At 45.4% G+C, this 22,829-nt stretch overlaps 1 protein-coding gene across 1 annotated transcript in view; it reads right to left on the bottom strand.

Moving 5' to 3' along the window:
- The window catches only part of LOC124719878 (zinc finger protein 737-like), a 103,636-nt gene that overhangs the window by 72,354 nt on the left and 8,453 nt on the right, over positions 1 to 22,829 (bottom strand). The window contains exon 4 of the mRNA XM_047245059.1: positions 16,588 to 16,659. Coding sequence (XP_047101015.1) covers positions 16,588 to 16,659 — 72 coding nt within the window. The remainder of the gene's footprint in view (positions 1 to 16,587; positions 16,660 to 22,829) is intronic.

Raw genomic sequence — 22,829 nt, 5'->3', positions numbered from 1 at the left:
TGTCGAGTGTGATTGAAACGCTGACACTGGTAGCAGCGCGTAGGTGTCGGGACATAGGGGCGAACAGAAATAACCTCGTAGCCCGCCTTGATGCGCGATGGCAGCTTAACACTATCAAAGGTCAAGAAAAGTGTCTGGGTCGGTTCAAGGTCATTGTTGACCTTTTTCATGACCCTATGGACAGCCGTCACGCCCTGCTCAGCGAGGAATGATTGAATCTCCTCGTCAGTCAATCCGTCGAGGGAGCGAGTATAGACCACACCACGAGACGAATTCAAAGTTCGGTGAGCCTCCACCCGCACACCATCTGAGAAAATGACTCGTCCAAGGCATCGGGAGAGGCTTAAAAAAAGCCAAAGCTTATTCCCGTGAAGGGAGGACCATTGGCAATGCCAAAGGGACATCACCTGACAGACAGCAATGCAGAGATCATCAGAGGGAATAGAGATGCTCACGGGCTGAGGTAAGAAGACTGCAGCCTTGGCAGCAGCATCAGCGGCATCGTTTCCTGGCAGAACGACATGATCAGGGACCCACAGAAACATGACATTGGCTCCACGAAGAGTGAGCAAATGACAGATTTACTCGACCTGCTGCACTAAGGGATGACGGTGTACAGTGCACAGAGACTTTGGAGGGTGCTGAGTGAGTCTGAACAGAGGATACAATCGGGAAGGCTGTGTCACCGGATGTACTCCACAGCCTGATACAAGGTAAAAAGCTTGGCTGTAAATACTGAGGAGTGGGCTGGAAGCAGATATCAAAAGACACGGGTGCCAATAATGAATGCACACCTGACCCTACGGTCAGTCCATGAGCCATCACTATATACAAAGGTACTATCGCTAAGTTCCTTGCAAAGGTCTTGACAGAGGCGACAGAGTGAGGCTAGAATAGTGTCCTTAGGAAGTGAATTAAGGCCAAGGTTAACATGGGCCGCTTCACGAACCCAAGGTGGTGAAGGGTTCACACCCACGAGGAAAACTGAAGGTAGCATGAAGTTAAGCCACTGTAGCAAGTAGCAAAAGCAGATGCTAGGAGGTAACAGGGAAGAGGGACAAGCCCCATACTAATGATCTAAGGAGCCATCAAAGAAGGAGGCATGGGAAGGGTGGCCATGCATGGCAGACAAATGGCATGCATACCTGCTGAGGAGAAAGTCACAGCAGTAGGATAGTGGTAGTTCAGTATACAGACTATCAACTGGGCTGGTGTAAAATGCATCTGTGGCCAAATGGATGTCATGATGGTGGATACTGTTGAGATGGCGTAAAAGGGATTGGCGAGCAGATGCATAAACAAAGCACCCATAGTTGTGTTTCGAATGGACAAGGGACCAGTACAAATGCAGGAGGGTGGTTTGATCGGCACCGCAGGAAGTACCATTGAGGACATGGAGGACACTGAGGGACTGTGTACAGCGGGCTGCCAGGTAAGAGACATGGGAGGACCAAGAGTGTTTCCTATCAATCATGAGACCCAGGAATTTCATAGTGTCAACAAACAGAAGGGCAACAGGTCCAAGATGTAGAGATGGTGGGGAAAACCACTTGCACCACCAGAAATTCAAAAACAGACGGTTTCGTGATTAGGAAAGCGAAAGCCACTGTTGATGTTCCAGGAGTAAATACAATCAAGACCTTGCTGAACACGCCACTCAGTGAGACAGGTCCATGGAGAACTGCGATAGATGGTAAAATCATAGACAAAAAGGGAGCCGCAGACACCCAGTGGGAGATAGGCCACGATAGGGGTAATGACGATAGCAAAGAGGATGACGCTCAGGATGGAACCCTGAGGCATACCATTTTCCTCAATGGTATCTGACAAAGCACAACCCACACGCACCTTGAAAACTTGGTCTTGTAAAAATGCTCAAAGAGAACAGGGTAGGCATCCACGGAAACCCCACGTGTAAAGAGTACGGAGGATAACAGTTCTCCAGCAGGTCTCGTAGGCCTTCTGTAAATCGAAGAACACTGCCACAGTCTGGGATTTCTGCAGAAAACCATTCATGACATGGGTGCACAAAGTAACGAGATGGTCAACTGCAAAATGCTGCACTCTAAATCCACACTGTGCATTTGTGAGTAAATGGTGAGTTTGAGCCCCTACACCAGCCGGGCACAAATCATACATTACATCACTTTCCAAACGCAGCTGGTAAGAGAGATGGGGTGGTAGCTGGAAGAAAGGTTTTTGTCCTTACTGGGCCTAGGTATGGGTACGACTGTGGCTTCATGCTACCATCCAGGAAATGTGCCCTCAGCCCAGATGCGGTTGTATGTGTTAAGCATGAAGTGCTTGCCGCAAGACAGCAGTGCTGCAACATCTGAATGTGGATAGCATCTGGCCTTGGGATGGATGATCTAGCTCCCTCATAGTGAAGGTGGCATTGTAGCACTCACTATTTGGAGAAGAGAAGGGTACCACCCGAAGCACCTCCACTCGTTTCCTATGGATAAAGGCAGGGTGATAGTGGAAAGAGCTTGAAACTTATGCAAAATGGCGGCCCAAGGTGTTGGAGATAGCAACAGGATCCACGATGACATCAGCACCCACTGTCAGGCCGGAAATGGGGAAATCGATCTTGGTTCCAGAGAGCCATCGAAGGTTTGCCCACACAACAGAGGAAGGTGTGGAACTGTTAAAAGAACTAGTGAACGAAATCCAACTAGCTCTTTTGCTATACCAAAGAACTCGACAACACTTCACACGCATGTGTTTATAATGAATGCAGTTTTCCAGCATAGGTCGGTGGTTAAAACACGGAGAGCACATCTCCATGCTTGAATTGCGTCACGGCATGCCTCTGTACACCAGAAGACTGGGACACGATGTGATGAAGATGAAGTGCGAGGAATGGAACATTCTGCAGAATTAAGGATAACGTTTGTGAGGTAGTCCACCTGGTCATCACAACTGAGGAAATCTTGTTCTGCGAAGGTCGCCAGGGAGGAGTTGGTTGGTTGGTTGGTTGGTTGGTTGGTTTGGGGGGGAGTAAAGGGACCAGACTGCTATGGTCATCGGTCCCTTTTTCCAAAGACAAAGAACACCCACAGAGAATAAAAACGAGGAACAGAAGAGATCACAGACGACACAGAACAAGAGAAACTGAGACAAGAACAAGACAAAACGAACTAAAACCACACAGAGTGTGACGGTGGTTGGCCGACCATAGAAATAAAAAAGGAAAAGCCAACCACTTAGAAACACATTTTAAAAAAAAAAAAAAAAAAAAAACAAATCTGTTGAAAATCGTAGGCCAAAGGCCAGAATCAACACAAAACAATAAAATAAAACAGAAACACTCAGATTAAATGATAAAATCCCCCTGCCCGAATAAAACGTAAAACTAAGTCAGCCATAGTGGAGTCGTCTGTTAAAAGGGCAGGGAGCGTATCAGGCAGCGCAAATGTCTGCCTGACCACAGCTGAAAGGGGGCAGGCCAACAGAATGTGGGCCACTGTCAAAGCTGCCCCACAGCGACACAGAGGAGGGTCCTCCCGGCGCAGTAAATAACTGTGTGTTAGCCGGGAGTGGCCAATGCGGAGCCGACAAAGGACGACGGAGTCCCTGCGGTTGGCTCGCAGGGATGACCGCCACACAGTCGTCGTCTCCTTAATGGCACGGAGTTTATTGGGTGTAATCCGATCGCGCCATTCAGCGTCCCAAAGCGCTAAAACTTTTCGGCGGAGGACTGCCTGCAAATCAGTCTCTGGGAGGCCAACATCCAGAGATGGTTTACACGTGGCCTCTTTCGCCAGGCGGTCAACATGTTCATTGCCCGGGATACCGACATGACCGGGGGTCCACACAAAGACCACAGAGCGGCCGCAACGCGCAAGAGTATGCAGGGACTCATGGATAGCCATCACCAGACGAGAACGGGGAAAACACTGGTCGAGAGCTCGTAAACCGCTCAGGGAATCGCTACAGATCACGAAGGACTCACCTGAGCAGGAGCGGATATACTCTAGGGCTCGAAAGATGGCGACTAGCTCAGCAGTGTAAACGCTGCAGCCAGCCGCCAAGGACCGTTGTTCGGAATGGTCCCCTAGAGTTAGCGCATACCCGACATGACCAGCAACCATCGAACCGTCGGTGTAAACAATTCCAGAGCCCTGATACGTGGCAAGGATGGAATAAAAGCGGCGGCGGAAGGCCTCTGGAGGGACCGAGTCCTTCGAGCCCTGTGCCAGGTCGAGCCGAAGGCAAGGGCGAGGAACACACCACGGGGGTGTACGCAGAGGCGCCTGGAAAGGAGGAGGAACAGGGAAAAACCCAAGCCCGCAGAGAAGCTCCTTGACGCGTACGGCGATCAGACAACCCGACCGGGGCCGACGGTCCGGCAGATGGACGACCGACTGCGGGAACAGGACACGGTAATTTGGATGCCTGGGCAAACTAAAAACATGGGCAGCATAAGCAGCCAGTAATTGTTGGCGTCGTACCCGCAGTGGAGGTACACCTACCTCCACTTGTACGCTGTCCACAGGGCTGGTGCGGAAAGCACCAGTGGCAAGGCGTATCCCGCTGTGGAGAATTGGGTCCAGCACCCGTAACGCAGATGGGGATGCTGAGCCATAAGCCAGGCTCCCATAATCCAGACGGGACTGGATTAACGCCTGGTAGAGCAGCAACAGGGTAGAGCGGTCGGCGCCCCAGCGGGTGTGGCTCAAGCATCTCAGAGCATTTAGATGCCGCCAACACGTCTGTTTAAGCTGCCGGATATGAGGCAGCCAAGTCAACCAGGCATCGAAAACCACCCCCAAAAACCTGTGGGTCTCCACCACAGCAAGGAGTTCGTCGGCAAGATAAAGCCGCGGCTCAGGATGGACTGTTCGGCGCCGGCAGAAATGCATAACGCGGGTCTTGACTGCCGAAAACTGAAACCCATGCGCTACAGCCCAACACTGCGCCTTACGGATAGCGCCCTGTAGCTGACGTTCAACAGCTGCAATGCCAGTAGAGCTGTAGTAAAGGCAGAAGTCGTCAGCATACAGGGAAGCGGAGACAGGATTTCCCACGGCCGCAGCAAGCCCGTTAATGGCTATTAAAAACAGACAGACACTTAAAACAGAGCCCTGTGGCACACCGTTCTCCTGGACGTGGGAGGAACTATACGAGGGCGCGACTTGCACGTGGAAGGTACGACACGACAAATAATTGCGGATAAAAATCGGCAGAGGACCCCGAAGACCCCATCCATGAAGCGTAGAAAGAATGTGATGACGCCATGTCGTATCGTACGCCTTCCGCATGTCGAAAAAGACAGCGACCAGGTGCTGAAGGCGGGCAAAAGCAGTACGGATGGCCGACTCCAGGCTCACCAGATTGTCGGCGGCTGAGCGGCCTCTACGGAACCCACCCTGAGACGGAGCCAGAAGGCCCCGAGACTCCAGCACCCAATGCAAGCGCCGGCTCACCATCCGTTCAAGCAACTTGCAAAGAACGTTGGTGAGGCTAATGGGATGGTAGCCGTCCACCTCCAGAGGGGTCTTTCCAGGTTTCAAAACGGGGATGACAATGCCTTCCCGCCATTGCGACGGAAACTCCCCCTCGACCCAAAGACGGTTGTAAAGATCGAGAAGGCGCCGCTGGCAGTCCACTGAAAGGTGTTTCAGCATCTGACAGTGGATGCCATCTGGCCCAGGAGCGGTATCAGGGCAAGCAGCTAGGGCACTGCGAAATTCCCACTCACTGAATGGAGCATTGTAAGATTCCGGGTGGTTGGTGCGAAACGAAAGGCTCTGACGTTCCAGCCGCTCTTTAATGGAGCAGAAGGCCTGGGGGTAATTCGCAGAAGCGGAACTCATAGCAAAATGCTCTGCTAAGCGATTTGCAATGACGTCGGAGTCAGTACACACGGCTCCATTCAGTGAGAGCGCAGGGACGCTGGCAGGGGTCCGATAGCCGTAGATGCGTCGAATCTTGGCCCAGACCTGCGAGGGAGTGACATGGAGGCCAATGGTGGACACATACCACTCCCAGCACTCCTTCTTGCCTTGGCGGATAAGGAGGCGGGCCCGCGCACGCAGCCGTTTGAAGGCAATAAGGTGCGCTAAGGAGGGATGTTGCTTGTGACGCTGGAGCACCCGCCGGCGATCTTTAATCGCTTCAGCGATCTCAGGCGACCACCAAGGCACAGCCTTCCGTCGAGGAGACCCAGAAGAATGGGGAATGGCAGATTCGGCGGCAGTAACGATGCCGGTGGTGACCGATTGAACCACCGCATCAATGTCATCAGTAGAGAGAGGCTCAAAAGCGGCAGTGGAGGAGAACAAATCCCAGTCAGCCTTATTCATAGCCCATCTGCTAGGGCGCCCAGAAGAGTGACGCTGTGGTAGTGACAAAAAGAGCGGAAAGTGGTCACTACCACACAGGTCGTCATGCACACTCCATTGGACAGATGGTAAGAGGCTATGGCTACAGATGGAAAGGTCAGTGGCAGAGTAGGTGCCATGCGCCTCACTGAAGTGTGTGAAGGCACCATCATTTAACAGCGAGAGATCGAGCTGCGACAATAAATGCTCAACGATGGCGCCCCGACCTGTGGCCACTGACCCACCCCACAGAGGGTTATGGGCGTTGAAGTCGCCCAATAGCAAGAAAGGTGGCGGCAATTGGGCGACCAGTGCAGCCAGGACAGGCAGCGAGACATCACCATCCGGTGGAATGTAAAGACTGCAGACGGTAACAGCCTGTGGCATCCACACGCGTACAGCGACAGCCTCTAAAGGCGTCTGGAGAGGGACAGACTCGCTGTGCAGAGTGTGAAGGACATATATGCAGACGCCACCAGACACCCTTTCATAGGCTGCTCGGTTCTTATAATAACCCCGATAGCCACGGAGGGCGGGGGTTCGCATCGCTGGAAACCAAGTTTCCTGGAGAGCAATGCAGAAGAAAGGGCGAAGGCTGATAAGTTGGCGGAGCTCAGCTAAATGGTGGAAGAAACCGCTGCAGTTCCACTGGAGGATGGTAGTGTCCATGGCGGACAAAGGCGTGACGGGACTGGGAAGGCAGATTACGCCGCTGGGTCACCTGCTGCCTCCGATTGAGCACCCGTGCTAGCGCTATCCATGGCGGCTGAGGAACCGGCGAGATCGAGGTCCTCAGCGGACGCCAGGATCTCCACCTCGTCCTCAGACGCAGATCTGGAAGGTGGCGGTGGGGTGGCTGCCACCGCGAGTTCCTTGGGCTTAGAGCTCTTCTTCTTTGATTTCTCACGCTGCTCCTTGGGTTTAACTGGCTGGGAGGGCTTCACCGATTCAGTCTCCGGGACTGAGGAGGATCGTGAAGCCCGTCGACCAGCTGATTGCGGGCACTTACGCCACTGTCGGTCGTCAGCCTTCCCACTGGTGGAAACCTGGGAAGGGAGGGACCCGAGGGACCCCTTGCGAGCGTGAGAAGCCGAAGAAGTTGGACACTTCTCCGGCTTAGAAGCAGGGACGGACGTCCCTGATGGGGGGGATGGTGTTGCCCCTGAGGTAGGTGGCGCAGGAGCAACCCGGTGGGTAGAGCCCCCCACTGGCAAGGGGGCAGGAGGAGTCTTACTGCTTATCGAGCTGGCTGGAAGTCTCGAAACTGATGGGGCTAGCACAGGTGTTGTAGCAGCTGCATAAGAAGATGTCATTCTCACAGGATGGAGTCTGTCATATTTCCTCTTGGCCTCAGAATAAGTCAGCCGGTCCAGGGTCTTATATTCCATGATTTTGCGCTCTTTCTGAAAGACTTTGCAGTCTGGCGAGCAAGGTGAATGGTGCTCCCCACAGTTGACGCAGATGGGAGGCGGGGCACATGGAGTATCGGGATGAGATGGGCGTCCGCAATCTCAACATGTGAGGCTGGAAGTGCAGCGGGAAGACATATGGCCGAACTTCCAGCACTTGAAGCACCGCATCGGGGGAGGGATATAGGGTTTGACGTCACATCGGTAGACCATCACCTTGACCTTTTCCGGTAACGTATCACCCTCGAAGGCCAAGATGAAGGCACCGGTAGCAACCTGATTGTCCCTCGGACCCCGATGAACGCGCCGGACGAAATGAACACCTCTACGTTCTAAGTTGGCGCGCAGCTCGTCATCAGACTGCAAAAGGAGGTCCCTATGGAAAATAACACCCTGGACCATATTTAAACTCTTATGTGGTGTAATAGTAACGTTAACATCCCCCAACTTGTCACAAGCAAGCAACCTGCGTGACTGGGCGGAGGATGCCGTTTGTATCAGTACTGACCCAGAGCGCATTTTAGACAAGCCCTCCACCTCCCCAAACTTGTCCTCTAAATGCTCGACGAAGAACTGAGGCTTTGTGGAGAGGAAAGACTCCCCATCAGCTCTCGTACAAACTAAGAATCGGGGCGAATAACTGTTACCTCCATCCTGAGACTTACGCTCTTCCCACGGCGTGGCCAGGGAGGGGAACGTTTTCGGATCGTACTTCTGAGCATTAAATTGAGCCCGAGAATGCTTAGAGACTGCTGGCGGCTGGCCGCCAGCGAGAGATGATGTACCACGCTTCATTGCGGGTCATCCGCCCTGATGCCACCTACTCCGACCAAGGGCCCTCCCCACAGGCGCCACCCAGCCACAGCAAAGGCCACCTGGCAGGATGGCCGTTGCCGGGAGTCCTGATACCCCAGGAGGATAGGCATCTACTCCTTGGCATACGTGGGGAGTTAACGGCGCAGGCATCAGTAGAGCGATCCCTGTGTTGTCAGGGGGCTACAACCAAGAGGGTACATGGCGGCCCCACCACAACGGGCTGGCTACCGTGCTGGATCTTAGGTGCAAAAATGTCCAAGGTCGTCGTCGCAGTGAAAAGAAACACTGCAGAGGGCAGCGTGGTAATCGCACCCAGGGACGTATCCTCGCCCAAGAGATCGAAAACGAGCGGAACACCATTGCAACGACGAGAAATCCAGCTAAAGGTCTAATTGCACGACGGATACAGTGCACCATGTAAGGCGCCCTTCCCAAATTGGCTCGCTCTTCGGATAAATTTAGAAAGATGGAGGTCAAACCCGAGAGGGGACCATCACATAAGGCCGAAACATGTGAGACTCCTTTTAGTCGCCTCTTACGACATGCGGGAATACCGCGGGCCTATTCTAACCCCCGAACCCGCAGGGGGCGCCAGGGAGGAGTAAAGCAGCCAGTCAGCCTTAGTAAGCCGCCATTTAGGTATGCACGTGGATGGGGTAGGAGTCAGCAGACGGAGAGCACATGGGAAGTGGTCTCTCAAGTAGGCGTCAGAAAGAATGGACCACTCAAGATGAGGGGCACTCTAGGCAGTGCACAAGGATAGTTCCAAATGGGAATAGGGGTACAAGGAGTCAGAAAGGAAAGTGGGTGCACCAGTGTTAAGGCAGAAGAGGTAGAATTGGTTAGGAATGTCAGCCAAGAGGGCTCCTCTCTGGCAGACCTTGGGAGAACCCCAGAGGGGATGATATGCATTAAAGTCACCAGAAAGCAAAAGGGGTTGCTGTGATGCTAGAAGCAGACATAAATCCACTGTGGGACCGCAGGCCATGAATGTTCCATAGGAGGGCAGTCATGAGGAGGAAGAGAATGACTGCGGAGGGACAGCCGGTTGAGAGTCGCTACTAAAGGGCTCAGAAGCAGGAGGACCCTGCTCCAAGGGGTGTACACAAGCATTGGAGTGCTTGGGCGGTTGGTTGGTGGGGTCCAATGCCAAAAAACAAATGGTGGTGTGCACCGGCGAGACAAAGGCCAGCCGGGCTAAGCGACCACGTCAATCAGGATCTTCGAGTTGGTGAAGGGGCAGACCGTTTGTCTTTAGCGGACTTCTTTGAGCCCTTCTGCTTAAAGGAAGACTTGGGTGTTAGTTGGCTGGAGGGATTGACGAAGTCTTCCCGCGAGTACTCCTTCTGGCCTTCCTGCCTGCCAGTTGTGTAGTGGGTAGCTTCACCTCATGAGGCAAGAGTCTGATAGTTTGTTGCACAGCAGGACTGGGGTCAGTGATGCTGGGCAACTTCACAACCTCAGAGCCAAATTTGAGGTTGCATATCTGTGTAACCATGTCCTTCATGGAGGGAGGGGTAACAAGAACTGAACTATAAGTGCCTGACAGGTGAACACAGAGCTTGTGGCTAGCCAGCAAGCTACTGGGTAAGGCACTTTTTCCTTTACCTGAATCTCTTGTTCAGCCTGCTCGTCGAGATACACAGAACAATCCTGGGAGGAGGCGGCATGGCCACCATTGCAGTTGATACAGCAGGGAGGAAGAGGTAGACATTCGCTCTTGTGTGCATCCCTGCCACAGGTTACACATATGGCTGGGTGTTGAAAACATGTTCTAGTGTGATTGAACCAATGACACTGATAACAGCGCATCGGATTCAGAATGTATGGCTGGACTGTGATGATTTCAGCTGGCTTTAATCTTGGATGGCAGCACCACTCTATAATAGGTGAGGAAAAGAGTGCGGGTGGGCTCCAAAGAAGAATCGACCTTTTTCATGACATGATGAACGACAATGACGCCCTGATCAGAGAGGTAAGATTGTATTTCAGCCTTGGTCAGACCGTCAAGAAGCCCAGTGTAAACTACACCACAGGAGGAAATCAAAGTTCTATGTGCCGTGACACAAACAGGGTAGCCGTGGTGAAGTAAGGCAGCAAGAACTTGTTGTGCTTGAGCATCAGAAGCCGTCTCCAAAAGCAAAGTGCCATTCCGTAAATGAGAGCAGGATCAACACCTTCTTAAATAATAAACAGATTAACTGTGGTGAAGGACTGACTATCTTCAGTATGTGATACAACAAGGAACCGCTGTGCAGTGGGAAGGGTCTTCAAATCAGAACCCTAATAACGTTTTCGTTTTGTTGACATCGATGAAGAGGATGAGTGACTCATCACGAGGAAATCCCCCATGATTGCAGCATCTCCAATGGCGCGCTCCTACTGGGGGGCTGCTACACAAGGGGGCGCACCCGCCTTAGGTGATTGTTCACACCTCAGGTCACACCTCCCGAACACATGACAGAGGGACCAACGGGCAATCTGAGAAGGTTACAGCTCAGTCAGTCACTCCTCCCTGGGCCTGGCTTGTATCAGGGGGTACGTGTGAACCCTACCTGTCAACCCGGGCCTGGGAATTACGTGTTACCCAGTCACCTTTTACTTGTTAGACATGTGGTCTAGCCTTCAGGAGTGCACAGGGAAGAAGGAGAAGAAGAAGAAGAAGAAGAAGAAAAGAGAGAATCCTCAAACACCGAAGCAGAGGAACGGGAGGTGAAAGGTAACAAAGAAAGGAAACAAAGAAAGGAAAAAGGAGCCACAAAGAAAGTTGAGACTGTTTGCAGGTCAGCAACAGAATGCAGAACATTCCCTATAATACCCCAGACATGTTCCCCAAGGGAGAGGAAAAAGAATAGCAAGAGGATAGACATGTAGTACAGAAGGTAAAAAGGGCTGCCAAAGGCTGGGGCTCCGTGGTAGCCAAGTATGAACCTGCCAAAGAGTGGCTAGGCCCCGGGAGGGGGGAACAGTTTGAGAGCCCCCACCAACAATTTTGTTTATTGAAGATAAAGTTACTGTAATTGCCCTTATCCATAAAAGTAGAAACAATATTACTTCTTAATGAGTGAAAAATCCTATTGCAAGTGACTTAATTATATTTGTACTATTTGGAAAGTAAATGTTGAAATAGGACTAAGTCCACGTCCATTTCTGGTTTAATTTTGACTTTCATAACTTTTGGTGATCACATAATTCGTACATAATGAAGTAATTACTATTGAGAAGAAATAAGCTGTTAACTGTTTCTATGAGAACTTGCATATACTATTTATAACTGCTAGCATCACTGTACCACTTGTCTGATTATAGTAGAGTTCATTGCACTTCATTGGGTAAGAAGTAATAGTAGCTTTCTTTTACCACAACTCTATACAGATTATATAAAAGTAATGTACAACATTAGTATGCCTAATTAGGCTGGTGACCATTTTTATTTCATTTAAGTAAACTTGGTTTCTTAAAAAATTTTCCAAATTTCAATCTTTAGCTTTCTGGTTTCTTCTGTAGCACTGAATTCAGGTTCGATAAGACAAACCCATTAGGTAATTCAAGGTCAGTTTTACTTAAATCCTCCCACAGGGTAACATGTCCTGCATCATAATAACGTATTTGGTAATACAGATTGTATGTTAATATAATACGTGATGCAGTATAGTGTTGTACGTTTTCAGATGTTCTGCTGTGAAATGTTCATCTGAATTTGATAATAATAATAATGGACAATGTGCCATACCACTCTGCTGTGGTGGATCACGCTCTAACAACGAGGAGGCGAAAATTGAATATTTTGCTCTATGTACAAAGAAACATTCTATCAGATAAAGTTGAACTTGGCATGAATAAATCATAGTTAATGGATCTTGTACTGTAGAAGCCAAAACCTCCACAATACAAAGTCAACAAACCAGTTAACACTAAAGAGCATAATGCAATCAAGGCTTCTTCCATATCATGCTCATTTGAATCCAGCTGAGCATGTATGGGCCCAGGTGAGAGGTACTGTGGCAGGAAACACCAAGAAGCTTGGGCTCATTGAGGTTGAAATGCAGAAAAAAAGAGCCACTGCAAACTTTACCCCACAGGAATGATACTGAGTTGCCAGCCATTCAAAGAAGGTAATTGAAGAGACATGGATTTATGAAGGACCAGATGGAACAGAGAGTCAGTTCAGTCAGCTCCAGTGCCAGTTTCAGTTCTGAGGGAGAAAGCGATGATTCTTCCTTTGGCATCACTTAACTTACACTGTAAATGTGAGTACGTATGAAAAATTCATTGATGTAACTGCTTCATTTAGTATTGTATTTCTTTACGGCCAAAGAATGTTTGCTTGGCAGCTGACTATAGGTCATAACCTAAGATGGGCATTGTGTTGTTGCTACCCCTTGGAATCTATGCTTCCCTGCACTCTTTCTTCCCCAAATTTCCAAAAGTTGCAACTTCTTTTAAACACAATATAGTAGTTTACTGCCTCTGTATTTCTGTTTTGCACAGTTCATCTGATTATAGCTTAAACCTGTTAATGATACCATGTGTGTGACATGAGGCTAAACTATATAATTCAAAATTTATATGACAATCACTATTTCCCAGTTCACTGTGACTAGTCTGTGTACATATTACCACATTTAATAATTTTCCCTCCGTGGAAATCTTTTACCACAAACTCACAAATACAGAGACTCACTGACAAGGTAAGAGCCCAATGAATTTGCTTACAACACATTAATCGAAGATACTGAAATGCATAGTCTTCTTCAAACAATGTGAAACTTCTGATAGGAATATCAAAACTCTAGAAAAAGATAGATTGATACTAATGTAAAGATAACATTTTAAGTTGCCAACAGGCAAAATTAAAAGAGATTTACATTTAAGCTTTTGGCCTCAGCCTTTATCAGAAAAAGAACTACTTTCCAATACATATAAAATTGAATTAAAAGTCAAATAGTACATTGCTCTAACACAACAGTTTAAGGCTCAAAGTTTTAGAGAAGTTCGATATACTGTGCATAAATAAAGTTTTGTATGCTAGTTACAAAATACAATAAGGACCACTGATTTGAGGATATCAAGAAGAAGCTAATTAATAAAGATTATAGTCAATAATGTGGTGCAGTTTAGTTGTAATCACTGTCATAGACACAGTACAGATATCTGACAGCCTCACAGGCATGGAATATGCCAGACTGGTGTCTACCACTGATGGTTTAGCTGAAATTATCTTCCGAGCACCCTGAACATTACAAAAATTCCAAATTGTTTCTTGGATTGAGCGCTTTTTTGACAACAATTATTTTGCTTGATGTTCAGATTCACAACTTTAGAGGCATCATATTATTGTCTTCAATTAGTGAATCTCAATAAAGTGTCTAAGGCTTCCATAGTGTCAATCCCAGAGATGTTAGCTGCAGACATTTTGCCATAATCACTGTTAACTTCTGGTGCCTCCTGTGACTTCAAAACACTTTTATAATATCACATCATCCACTCTCCTTCGGTAACTGAATTTCTACCTATGTCAATCCATTTTAATTTCACCTGAAAAAGCACTCAATTCATTGGTAGACACAGAATATATCATTTGTACAACTTCAGAGCGATCAGCTGTAAACTACTCGTCATTTAAATTGCTTTCCATCTCTGTTTCTTCAATCATTTTAGACCATAGTTCACTCATAATACTGTTTTGGTTCTCACTTTTTTGCAGTCTGCTTATGATGACCAGTTTTTTTGTGGCTTGTCAACATCACGTTTCTGTTTTGCGGCTTTAGATGCACTTTTGCTCTGTTTGGAAATTTTTCACTATACATACAAACATTTTACTGTGATGTAGTCTAACTGACAGTCATACAAGTAGCTGAATATTAACACAGCACAATGACTTCATTAAATAATTAAAATACCACAGCACTGATGCAAACATAAGTACTGTAAACTTAGGTTTAGTGAATGAAGAATCACTGATACTGACAAAGCCAGTAATGCAACTCACTTATCTTGGCAAGACTATAATCACACAGTTAGGCAAACAATTGTTGCTGAAAAGATGTCACACCATGGCAAAATACCTTACGCATGTTGGACTATTGGGTCCGCTGGATTATAGAGTGCTGAATTATCATGATCTTACTGTAACTGATATCAACCTGCGACAGTGAAAATATGATTACATATATTGTTACAGCTCTGCTGAAATTCTACTCATAACAGTCAGCAAATAACTGACAATAACTGAAGTGGAATAATACGTACTGCAAAACTTCTAAGGGGTATAAACGATGCTAATTTCACTGTAATGCATTCTTTGTATTCCACAGTTACCAAATGACATATTTTTATTTCATATGCAATCCATCTGTAAAATGTGAATACTTACAAAAGTCTCAATTTCTTCTGCTCCTAAATTTAGTACTGAATCCTCCTTAATATGATCAGTGGACCCCGAGGCTATAAATGGGTCTTCCAGATACTGACAAAAGAAAACAAAACCTCTCATTATGTATATACAACATAGCTCTCAATATTTCATTATGAAGATCTTCATACTTTTCAGTGACTCATCTCTTATTCAAAGAGTAATTTAATAAAGCTAATTTTCTGATCAGATATTTTAGTATCATACGCTGTTGAGCAAACTCATCAAACCGTCTGTTTTGTAGTGTGTTGATCCATATCTGCAACACACTACAGCAGCATTTCTGGATAGCAGAGATTTGACAATTTCTTGGTAGGTTTCGGCAGGTATATGGCACTAGATGTGCTAGAATTTAGCTCATGCAAATCCCTTGAATTACTGGCTGTTGGTTTGTGGGTTCAGATTGGCATGTGTTCCACAGATGCACATCAGTTGGATTTGATGGGCAAGTCATGAATGTGCATTCACTGTAATACTCTTCAAATCACTGCGGCATGATTCTGGCCTGGTGAAATCGACAATTATCCAGCTGGAAATATGTGATTACCATTAGGAAAAACAAAGCATCAAGGGAACCATGCTCACACAATTCACAGTAATCATAATGTATTTGGTTACTACTAGAGGTTCAATGGTACCCAAGGCAAATGTTTCCTTTAGTATAATCATACCCCAACAGCCCTGCATACACAGCACTGTGCATTCACTCTCATGGTGAGCAGTAGCTATAATGTTTGCCTTATCCGTGTATATCCAAATGATGCTGTGCTGTACTGGTCAAAGGTTAGGAGGAGTTAGATTAGGAAACGATATACTTAAAGTAGTAGATGAGTTTTGCTATTTTGGTAGCAAAATAACTGAGAATGGCAAGAAAAGCGTTTCTCAAGAAGAAATATTTGTTAACATTGAACACACACTCAAGTGTTAGAAAGTCTTTTCTGAAGGTATTTATCTGGAGCGTAGCCATGTATGGAAGTGAAAGAGGGATGATAAACTGTTTAGACAAGAAGAGAATATGAGCTTTTGAAATGTGGTACAACAGAAGAATGAAGATCAGATTAGTAGATCACAGAACTAATGAAGATGTACTGACTCATATTGGGGAGAAAATAAATTTAAGGTACAACTTGACTAAAAAAGGGATTGGTTGATAGGATGCATTCTGAGACATCAAGGGATTACCAATTTAGTACTGGAAGGAAGTGTAGGCAGGGGATGGAGGGGAGGAGGTGGGCTAAAAATTGTAAAGGGAGACCCAGAGATAAATACAGTAAAAAGGATTCAGGATTCAGATGGATGTAGGTTGCATCAGTTGTTCTATAATGAACAGGGTTACACAGGATAGAGTAGCTTGGAGAGCTGGGTTCAAAGCAGTCTTTTGACATACCACCACCACCACCACCACCACCACCACCACGGATAACATGTAACACACAAGGGTAATGAGAGTCATGGTAACTCTACAAAAATACTAAAAATTACTGATATTGTAGGATAGAATGGCTCTCCATCTATGATTTTTTAACTATATGCAGCCATTACATTCCATGATTGTCTTTCTGTACCTCAAGCATAAAACAACACTGATTTGAAAACTTACACTATGTTCAGAGAGACTCACGTTCAATTTCAGTCCTGGATCTTCCTTTGTGTTGTAAAATGGAGCCTCAATTTTTAATGGATCTTGAAGTAACTGGAAAAGGAGAATTATTACCCATTTAAAGCTTGCACATAAAACTCTGTAACAACTGTATGACTATTAAGAGAGATGGACAGGTTTGTCTTCAACCACACCTCACATAGAAAATTACATTGCTAAAAAAGCAGTAATCATCCAAATAGAATAAATTTTCATTCTGCAGCAGAGTGTGCATTGATTTTAAACTCCCTGGCAGATTAACACTGTGTGCAGGACTCTTACTCAAAAGTAAGACCTTTCCCTTTCACAGGCAGGTGCACTATCAGTAGAGCACTTGCCTGTCGAAGGCAGGCAAAGGTTCTAGGTTTCTTAACTTGCATGCATTACACTTCATGATTTGGATTGCTCCCTGGACTGTTTATATATGCTTACGACAACTTTTGCTATGGTCTAGACTTTGGCTCCTGTTAGCAGTTTACTTTGTCAAGAAGACAAAAACATGCTCTTTAATTTCAGTGAACAGCTGAAAGTAGCCAACAGTGCGGAATGAAACATTTAGTTTCAAATAAATTGTCTGCCTCTGTGGAAAGCATCAATAAAAGCCAAAATTTCTTTAGCAAACCTACAAAAATAGCTTCACTGTTCTGCAAGGTGATTAATGTTCGACTGCCAAAATGCTGAAATAAAATAAAATGAGAAAACTAAAATCAATATGATATTTTAGACTTCCATAATTATGTGAATGCATTGCAATTCATTTCATAGCTCCTGGCCAAAGAAATTCATTTTTTTTCCATTTAATGTGAGAGCTGTAAATGAAGAAGAAACAGCAAAATCACCCTGGCAGCTTCGGTGTGCCAGAAAAACTTTTCAAGTAGCTAGAAGCAGGAAAAGGTACTGCTCCTACATGAATAAACTGAGCATGTGCATGAGCCCACTCGCAACCACTCACTCGAACCTAACAGTCACACTGATTGGAAGCTGTTTGTTATTATGTTGCATAGTCTTCATCCCGAAGCTTTTGACGCATTTTGCTGTTGGCAGACACTTGTGTGTACACTGTGTTTGTGTTGTTGTTGTTGTTGTTGTAAATGGCACATTTCCTTTGCAATGTTTTATTTTGGTTTTATCCTCTTGTTTATGTTTTATTGCTACAGTATTATTCTGCTGCAGCAGGATGCTGTAAAATCCTTTGTTAGAGCATCAGTTCTTACCAGTCTCAATTACAAAAATTTAACTGAGAACTAAAACAATGAAATATTTCCATAGTCCTAAAAAATTCCTAGGTTCCCCCAGATGAAAAAATTCCAGGATTTCCCAGTTTTCCCAGAGTGTATACATCCTGTATAATATAACTGGCAGAATTTCAAGCCTTGCATGGAACACTTACTGTGTGAAAATGTTCTGATCACATCACAAGTGCCATGCAGTTTGAGTCTGATGGTGTAGCTGTCAGCTTATGGGCTTCAGACCTGCCAGTTCTCTGTCAGGGTTGGTTCCTTAGCCATTACCAAGGTGAGAACAAAAGTAAAGTATGATTTTTATAGGATGGGACCTCTTTAAATCTAAAAACAGTGCTGAGCAATACAGCAGTACAACAGGTCAGCTATTTTAACTATCTGAAATGTGATATCACATACTAACATGACAAAGATACAGGTAAGAAAGTAACAAAATTTGGAAACTACATGTAAAAGCAAACAGGTACTTTAGAAAAAAGATAGAGAAAATAACACGAAGGAAGTTTTAGAAAATGATGACCATCTCCACATTACCCTGTGGAGGCGAATCATTAGTCATTTACAAATGACAAGGCAGTAAGATCCAGGCAGTGCAATGGGATTCTTTACACCCACAAATGGCTGTATGAGAGAAGACATTATGACAGAATTTAAAATGTTTAACACACAAAACAAAATTGATGACAAAGAGGAAAACTGAATCAATATCTTGACACAATGAACAGTGGCAGACAATATTACAACATCAGAGATTATAGCCCAGTAGGTTGACGAAGCTGGGGAAGGCCAAGGAAGAGTGAAGGCCTAATACTCAATGCACAAAAGAAGAAGTTGTTTATAGTGCATTTAAAATTAGTTGTGACTTTTGACAATTCAGTATGGAGTGAGTGGAGGGGCGCATAGTTGCTAGCATGGATGATATCAGCAGGCAAAGGTAATGTCAGGCCTGCTTAGCACATAACCTGTCAGCTGCACGTCTGATTGATCTGTAATCTTTCTCACACATCTTATAGCTTCATTCGTCAACCTTCTGATTAATTCCCTATCATTTCAAGAAAGGTCATAGTTATTGTGATATTTCAATATAAGCTAAATTACTGCAAGAAATTCTTAAAGTTTGCAAACAAACATAGGGGTACTATGAATTTGCATTTGATTTGTGTTAGGTCATATTATGCTGCATATGAAATTTAGATAACATATTGAATTATTCTTTAAACCTCTGAGAAATTGCTATTTATCTCCAATGTCAAGTAAATGGAATGTTAGTAAAGGTCTCCATCACCAACGCACATGCCAGTAAAAAAGCCAGAATGAAATAGTCATAAATCCCTCATATCTCATAAATGGTCTCCCCCTCAGGAGACACCACCTTAATGAAACACCATCCATGTGGGTGAGGGGGTTTGTGTGATCCAATGAAGTGGAGGGCTATACCAGCAGTAGTGTAACTACAAGCAGGGCCTCCCAAGCTGGACAGATCTCCATAGAGGATCCAGATGAAGTGTGTCTCACAATGTCCCGCCTAGTGTCCTGCTCTATTCTATCGTGGCCCATCCTATACTCTCGCTTCCTTTCCTTTTCCTCCCTGTGATTGTGTGGCAGCAGGCACAGCCCCCTAATGTGGACAGCAAAAGATCCTTGGATACCATGACAACATTGATGCACATAGGCCTTACTGCAAACGGATGGACAGCATTCTTTAGTTGTGCTGAAGACAAGCTATCTAGGGGGTAATGTCCTGAAATAAAACCTTGGCAGGTGTCCAGGCCATGAGGTGGCAGCCCCACCTGGACACTCAGGTGCTGTGGGCTGATAACCCACACCACCAAAAAACACGCATCACAGAAACTAACAGGAGAAACAGCCGGATGGATCTTAAGGATATGACCTTTGGCTGAAAAGGAAAACCCGTATTGGTTTTTGGAATGTAAGGATGTTGAGAGAGGCAAGGAGGCTGAGAGAGGTTGAAAACCAGATGGAGAACTACCGACTAGATATATTGAGACTAAGTGAAATAAGGTGGCCAGAATCTGGGGAATTACAAACACAAATTGGTGGACTGCTGCTGTACGCGGGTCAGACAGGTGAGGACGTGATGTGTAGGAATGGTGTAGGGCTCTTACTGTCTAAAAGCAGCAAGAAGAGCTTACTGGAGTTGAAACCAGTCTCAGAACGGATAATAACCGCATGCTTTAAAAGAAATGTGTGATACGTCACTGTAATTCAATGCTAGACACCTAATAAAATAGCTAAAGGAGAATTAAAAGATGCATTTTATACAGAGCTTAATGGAGTCCTTAGACAAACAAATTCTAGGGGCCTAAAAATTTTAATGGGTGACTTGAACACAAAAGCTGGTTCAGAAAATGAAGGGCTTGAACATATCATGGGTGTGTACGGTGCTGGGATAAGGAATTTAAATGGTGAACTGCTGATAGACACATGCACTGAACATGACCTAGTCATTGGAGGCACAGTGTTTCCACATCGTAACTGCCATAAGAAAACGTGAGCTTCTTCAGACCATGTTACCGAAAATCAAATAGACCACATAGTCATAAGCTGCAAGTTCCAACACTCTCCGTTAGATGTCAGAAACAGAAGAGGAGCGGACGTTGGAAGTGACCACCACCTAGTTTTGGCAGAATTCAGACTGAGAAAAGAGGCAAACAGAACCAAGCTCAGTCACAGGAGCAAGAAAACAGATCTAGCAAGGCTAAAAGACCAACAGATCAAAGAAACATTTGCCCTTGAACTACAAAACAGATTCCAGATCCTCTCTGAAGAAAACTTTATGGAAGAGGGAATTGAAACATGTTGGGGAAAAAAAATGAAAGACAGTTATTTAGATGTGATGGAAAAATCATAGGATGTAAGGCACATCAATGGAAGGAATGGACCTCCAATGCTACATCAGATGAGATCAGCCACCGGAAAGAACTAAAACTTAAGTTAAATCTTTGTCTGACAAGAGTGCAAAAGAGCGAAGCGCATAAAGAATACACAGAGAGATAAAAGGAAATGGAAAGATGAGCAACCAAAATTAGTAGAAGAGGCAGCAAAACAAGGAAATATTAAAGGGTTCTACAATACAACCAAATGGTTGTCAATGAAGAACTTCAGACATGAAGGACCAGTTAAGAACAAGGATGGGGTGATCCCTACCACTCAACAGGCACAGCTACAGAGATGGGAGGAGCACTTCAAGGAACTGTTAAATTTTGAAGACAACCATGACGAACAGGTAAGAGATGTTCCAGAGCAAGTCGAAGAAGATCAAGATATAAATTTGCAGTGTCCCAAAATGGACAAAATTAGGGTTGCTTTGAAAACCATAAAGAATACAGAGGCTCCAGGCCTAGACAACATAGCACCACAGCTCTTAAAAGCTGATATTGAATGTACTGTTAAGATGCTCTGTCCCTTGATGAAGCATATTTGGCTTGAAGAGAAATCTCCAAAGGAGTGGAAAAATGGTTTTGTCATAAAGCTCCGAAGAAAGGGAAATTTGTCAGACTGTAGCAACTGGCATGGTATTACATTGTTGTCAGTGCCAGTAACATCATCACCAGAATTATTTTAAACAGAATTAAAGAGTTTCTTGAAAAGTGACTGCGTAAAGAACAGGCCAGTTTTAGGGCACAACACAGTTGTATTGATCTTATTAACACTCTTAGGATAATTTTAAAGCAAAGCGAAGAATTCCAAGCAACCATGTACCTGGCATTCCTTGATTTTCAAAAGGCCTTCGATTCCATGAAACACAAAGTGCTCTGACAGGTGTTGCAGAAGTATGGGATACCACAGAAGATCTTAAACATCATAAAAGATCTGTATGATGGTTACAAACATTGCATACTCCACAAGGGAAATGTGACAGAGCCCATGAAAGTAATAACTGGAGTCCGGCAGGGTTGCATTTTATCACCAACACTTTTTCTACTTGTTCTAGAATAAGTTATGTGAAGAGTCACAGCAGGCAGGAGACGAGAAATCCAGTGGGAGATCCATGAATGTCTAGAGAATTTGGATTTTGCAGACAACATAGTTTCACTAGCATAGCTGACTGATATGCAAGCTACATTAAACTTGCTGAAAGAAGAAGCAGAGACTGCTGGCCTCAAGATAAATACAGGCAAAACAAAGGAAATGAGAGTAAATTCAGGGAACATCAGAGGTGCCACTGTTAATAGAGGAGCAGTGCATGGAGACTGTCAACTCATTCCTGTATCTTGATTGTATAGTGATGGAATATGGTGGAGCTGGAGATGACATGAAAAACCGCATTAAAAAGACAAATACATACAATTGTATCCAATACAGAAAAACAGAAATATCACGTACAAAACAAAAATCCGTATTTTTAATACAAATGAGAAGGCTGTCCTTGTGTATGCCAGCGAAAGCAGGAAAATGGATAAGCTTAATAAATAGATGTCTCTGACACATCATGAATATCTGGTGGCCAGAAAAAATATGTATTGAGGAGCTCTGGCGAATAACAAACCGAATACTTATAGAAGACCAGATGCGAGAAAGTGGTGTTGGTTGGGGCACACCTTGAGATGGAACCATCGAGAAAAAAGCATTGGAATGGAATCCCCAGGGAACAAGGAAGAGAGGAAGACCTAAGGGCACATGGAAGAGGACAATGGAAGGGGAAGCAAAAAGAGTTGGCAAAACCTGGGCAAAATTGAGGCAAATGGCCAAATACAGAGACAGATGGCGAGTTCTCCTGGATGCCCTATGCCCCCATAGGGGCCAAAAGAATTAAATCAAGTCAGTCATAAATGGTCTGAGATATTAAAACAAGCTTGGGAAATGATAGCATGCAAAGAGGAGAGTATTTTACCATATGGTTAATATCTGAAATTGCCATATATACTGACATAAGTGAAGAAGCTGCACATTTACTTTTATACTGAGAACTGGCTTTCTTGTAACTACTGATATGTCTCGCCCTCAGTTGCTTGGTTAATA

The sequence above is a fragment of the Schistocerca piceifrons genome, chromosome 11 (genome assembly GCF_021461385.2).
Source record: "Schistocerca piceifrons isolate TAMUIC-IGC-003096 chromosome 11, iqSchPice1.1, whole genome shotgun sequence".
Lineage (NCBI taxonomy): Eukaryota > Metazoa > Arthropoda > Insecta > Orthoptera > Acrididae > Schistocerca > Schistocerca piceifrons.
Note: the sequence above shows the minus strand (reverse complement) of the source record. Positions and strands in the feature narration are given on the sequence as shown.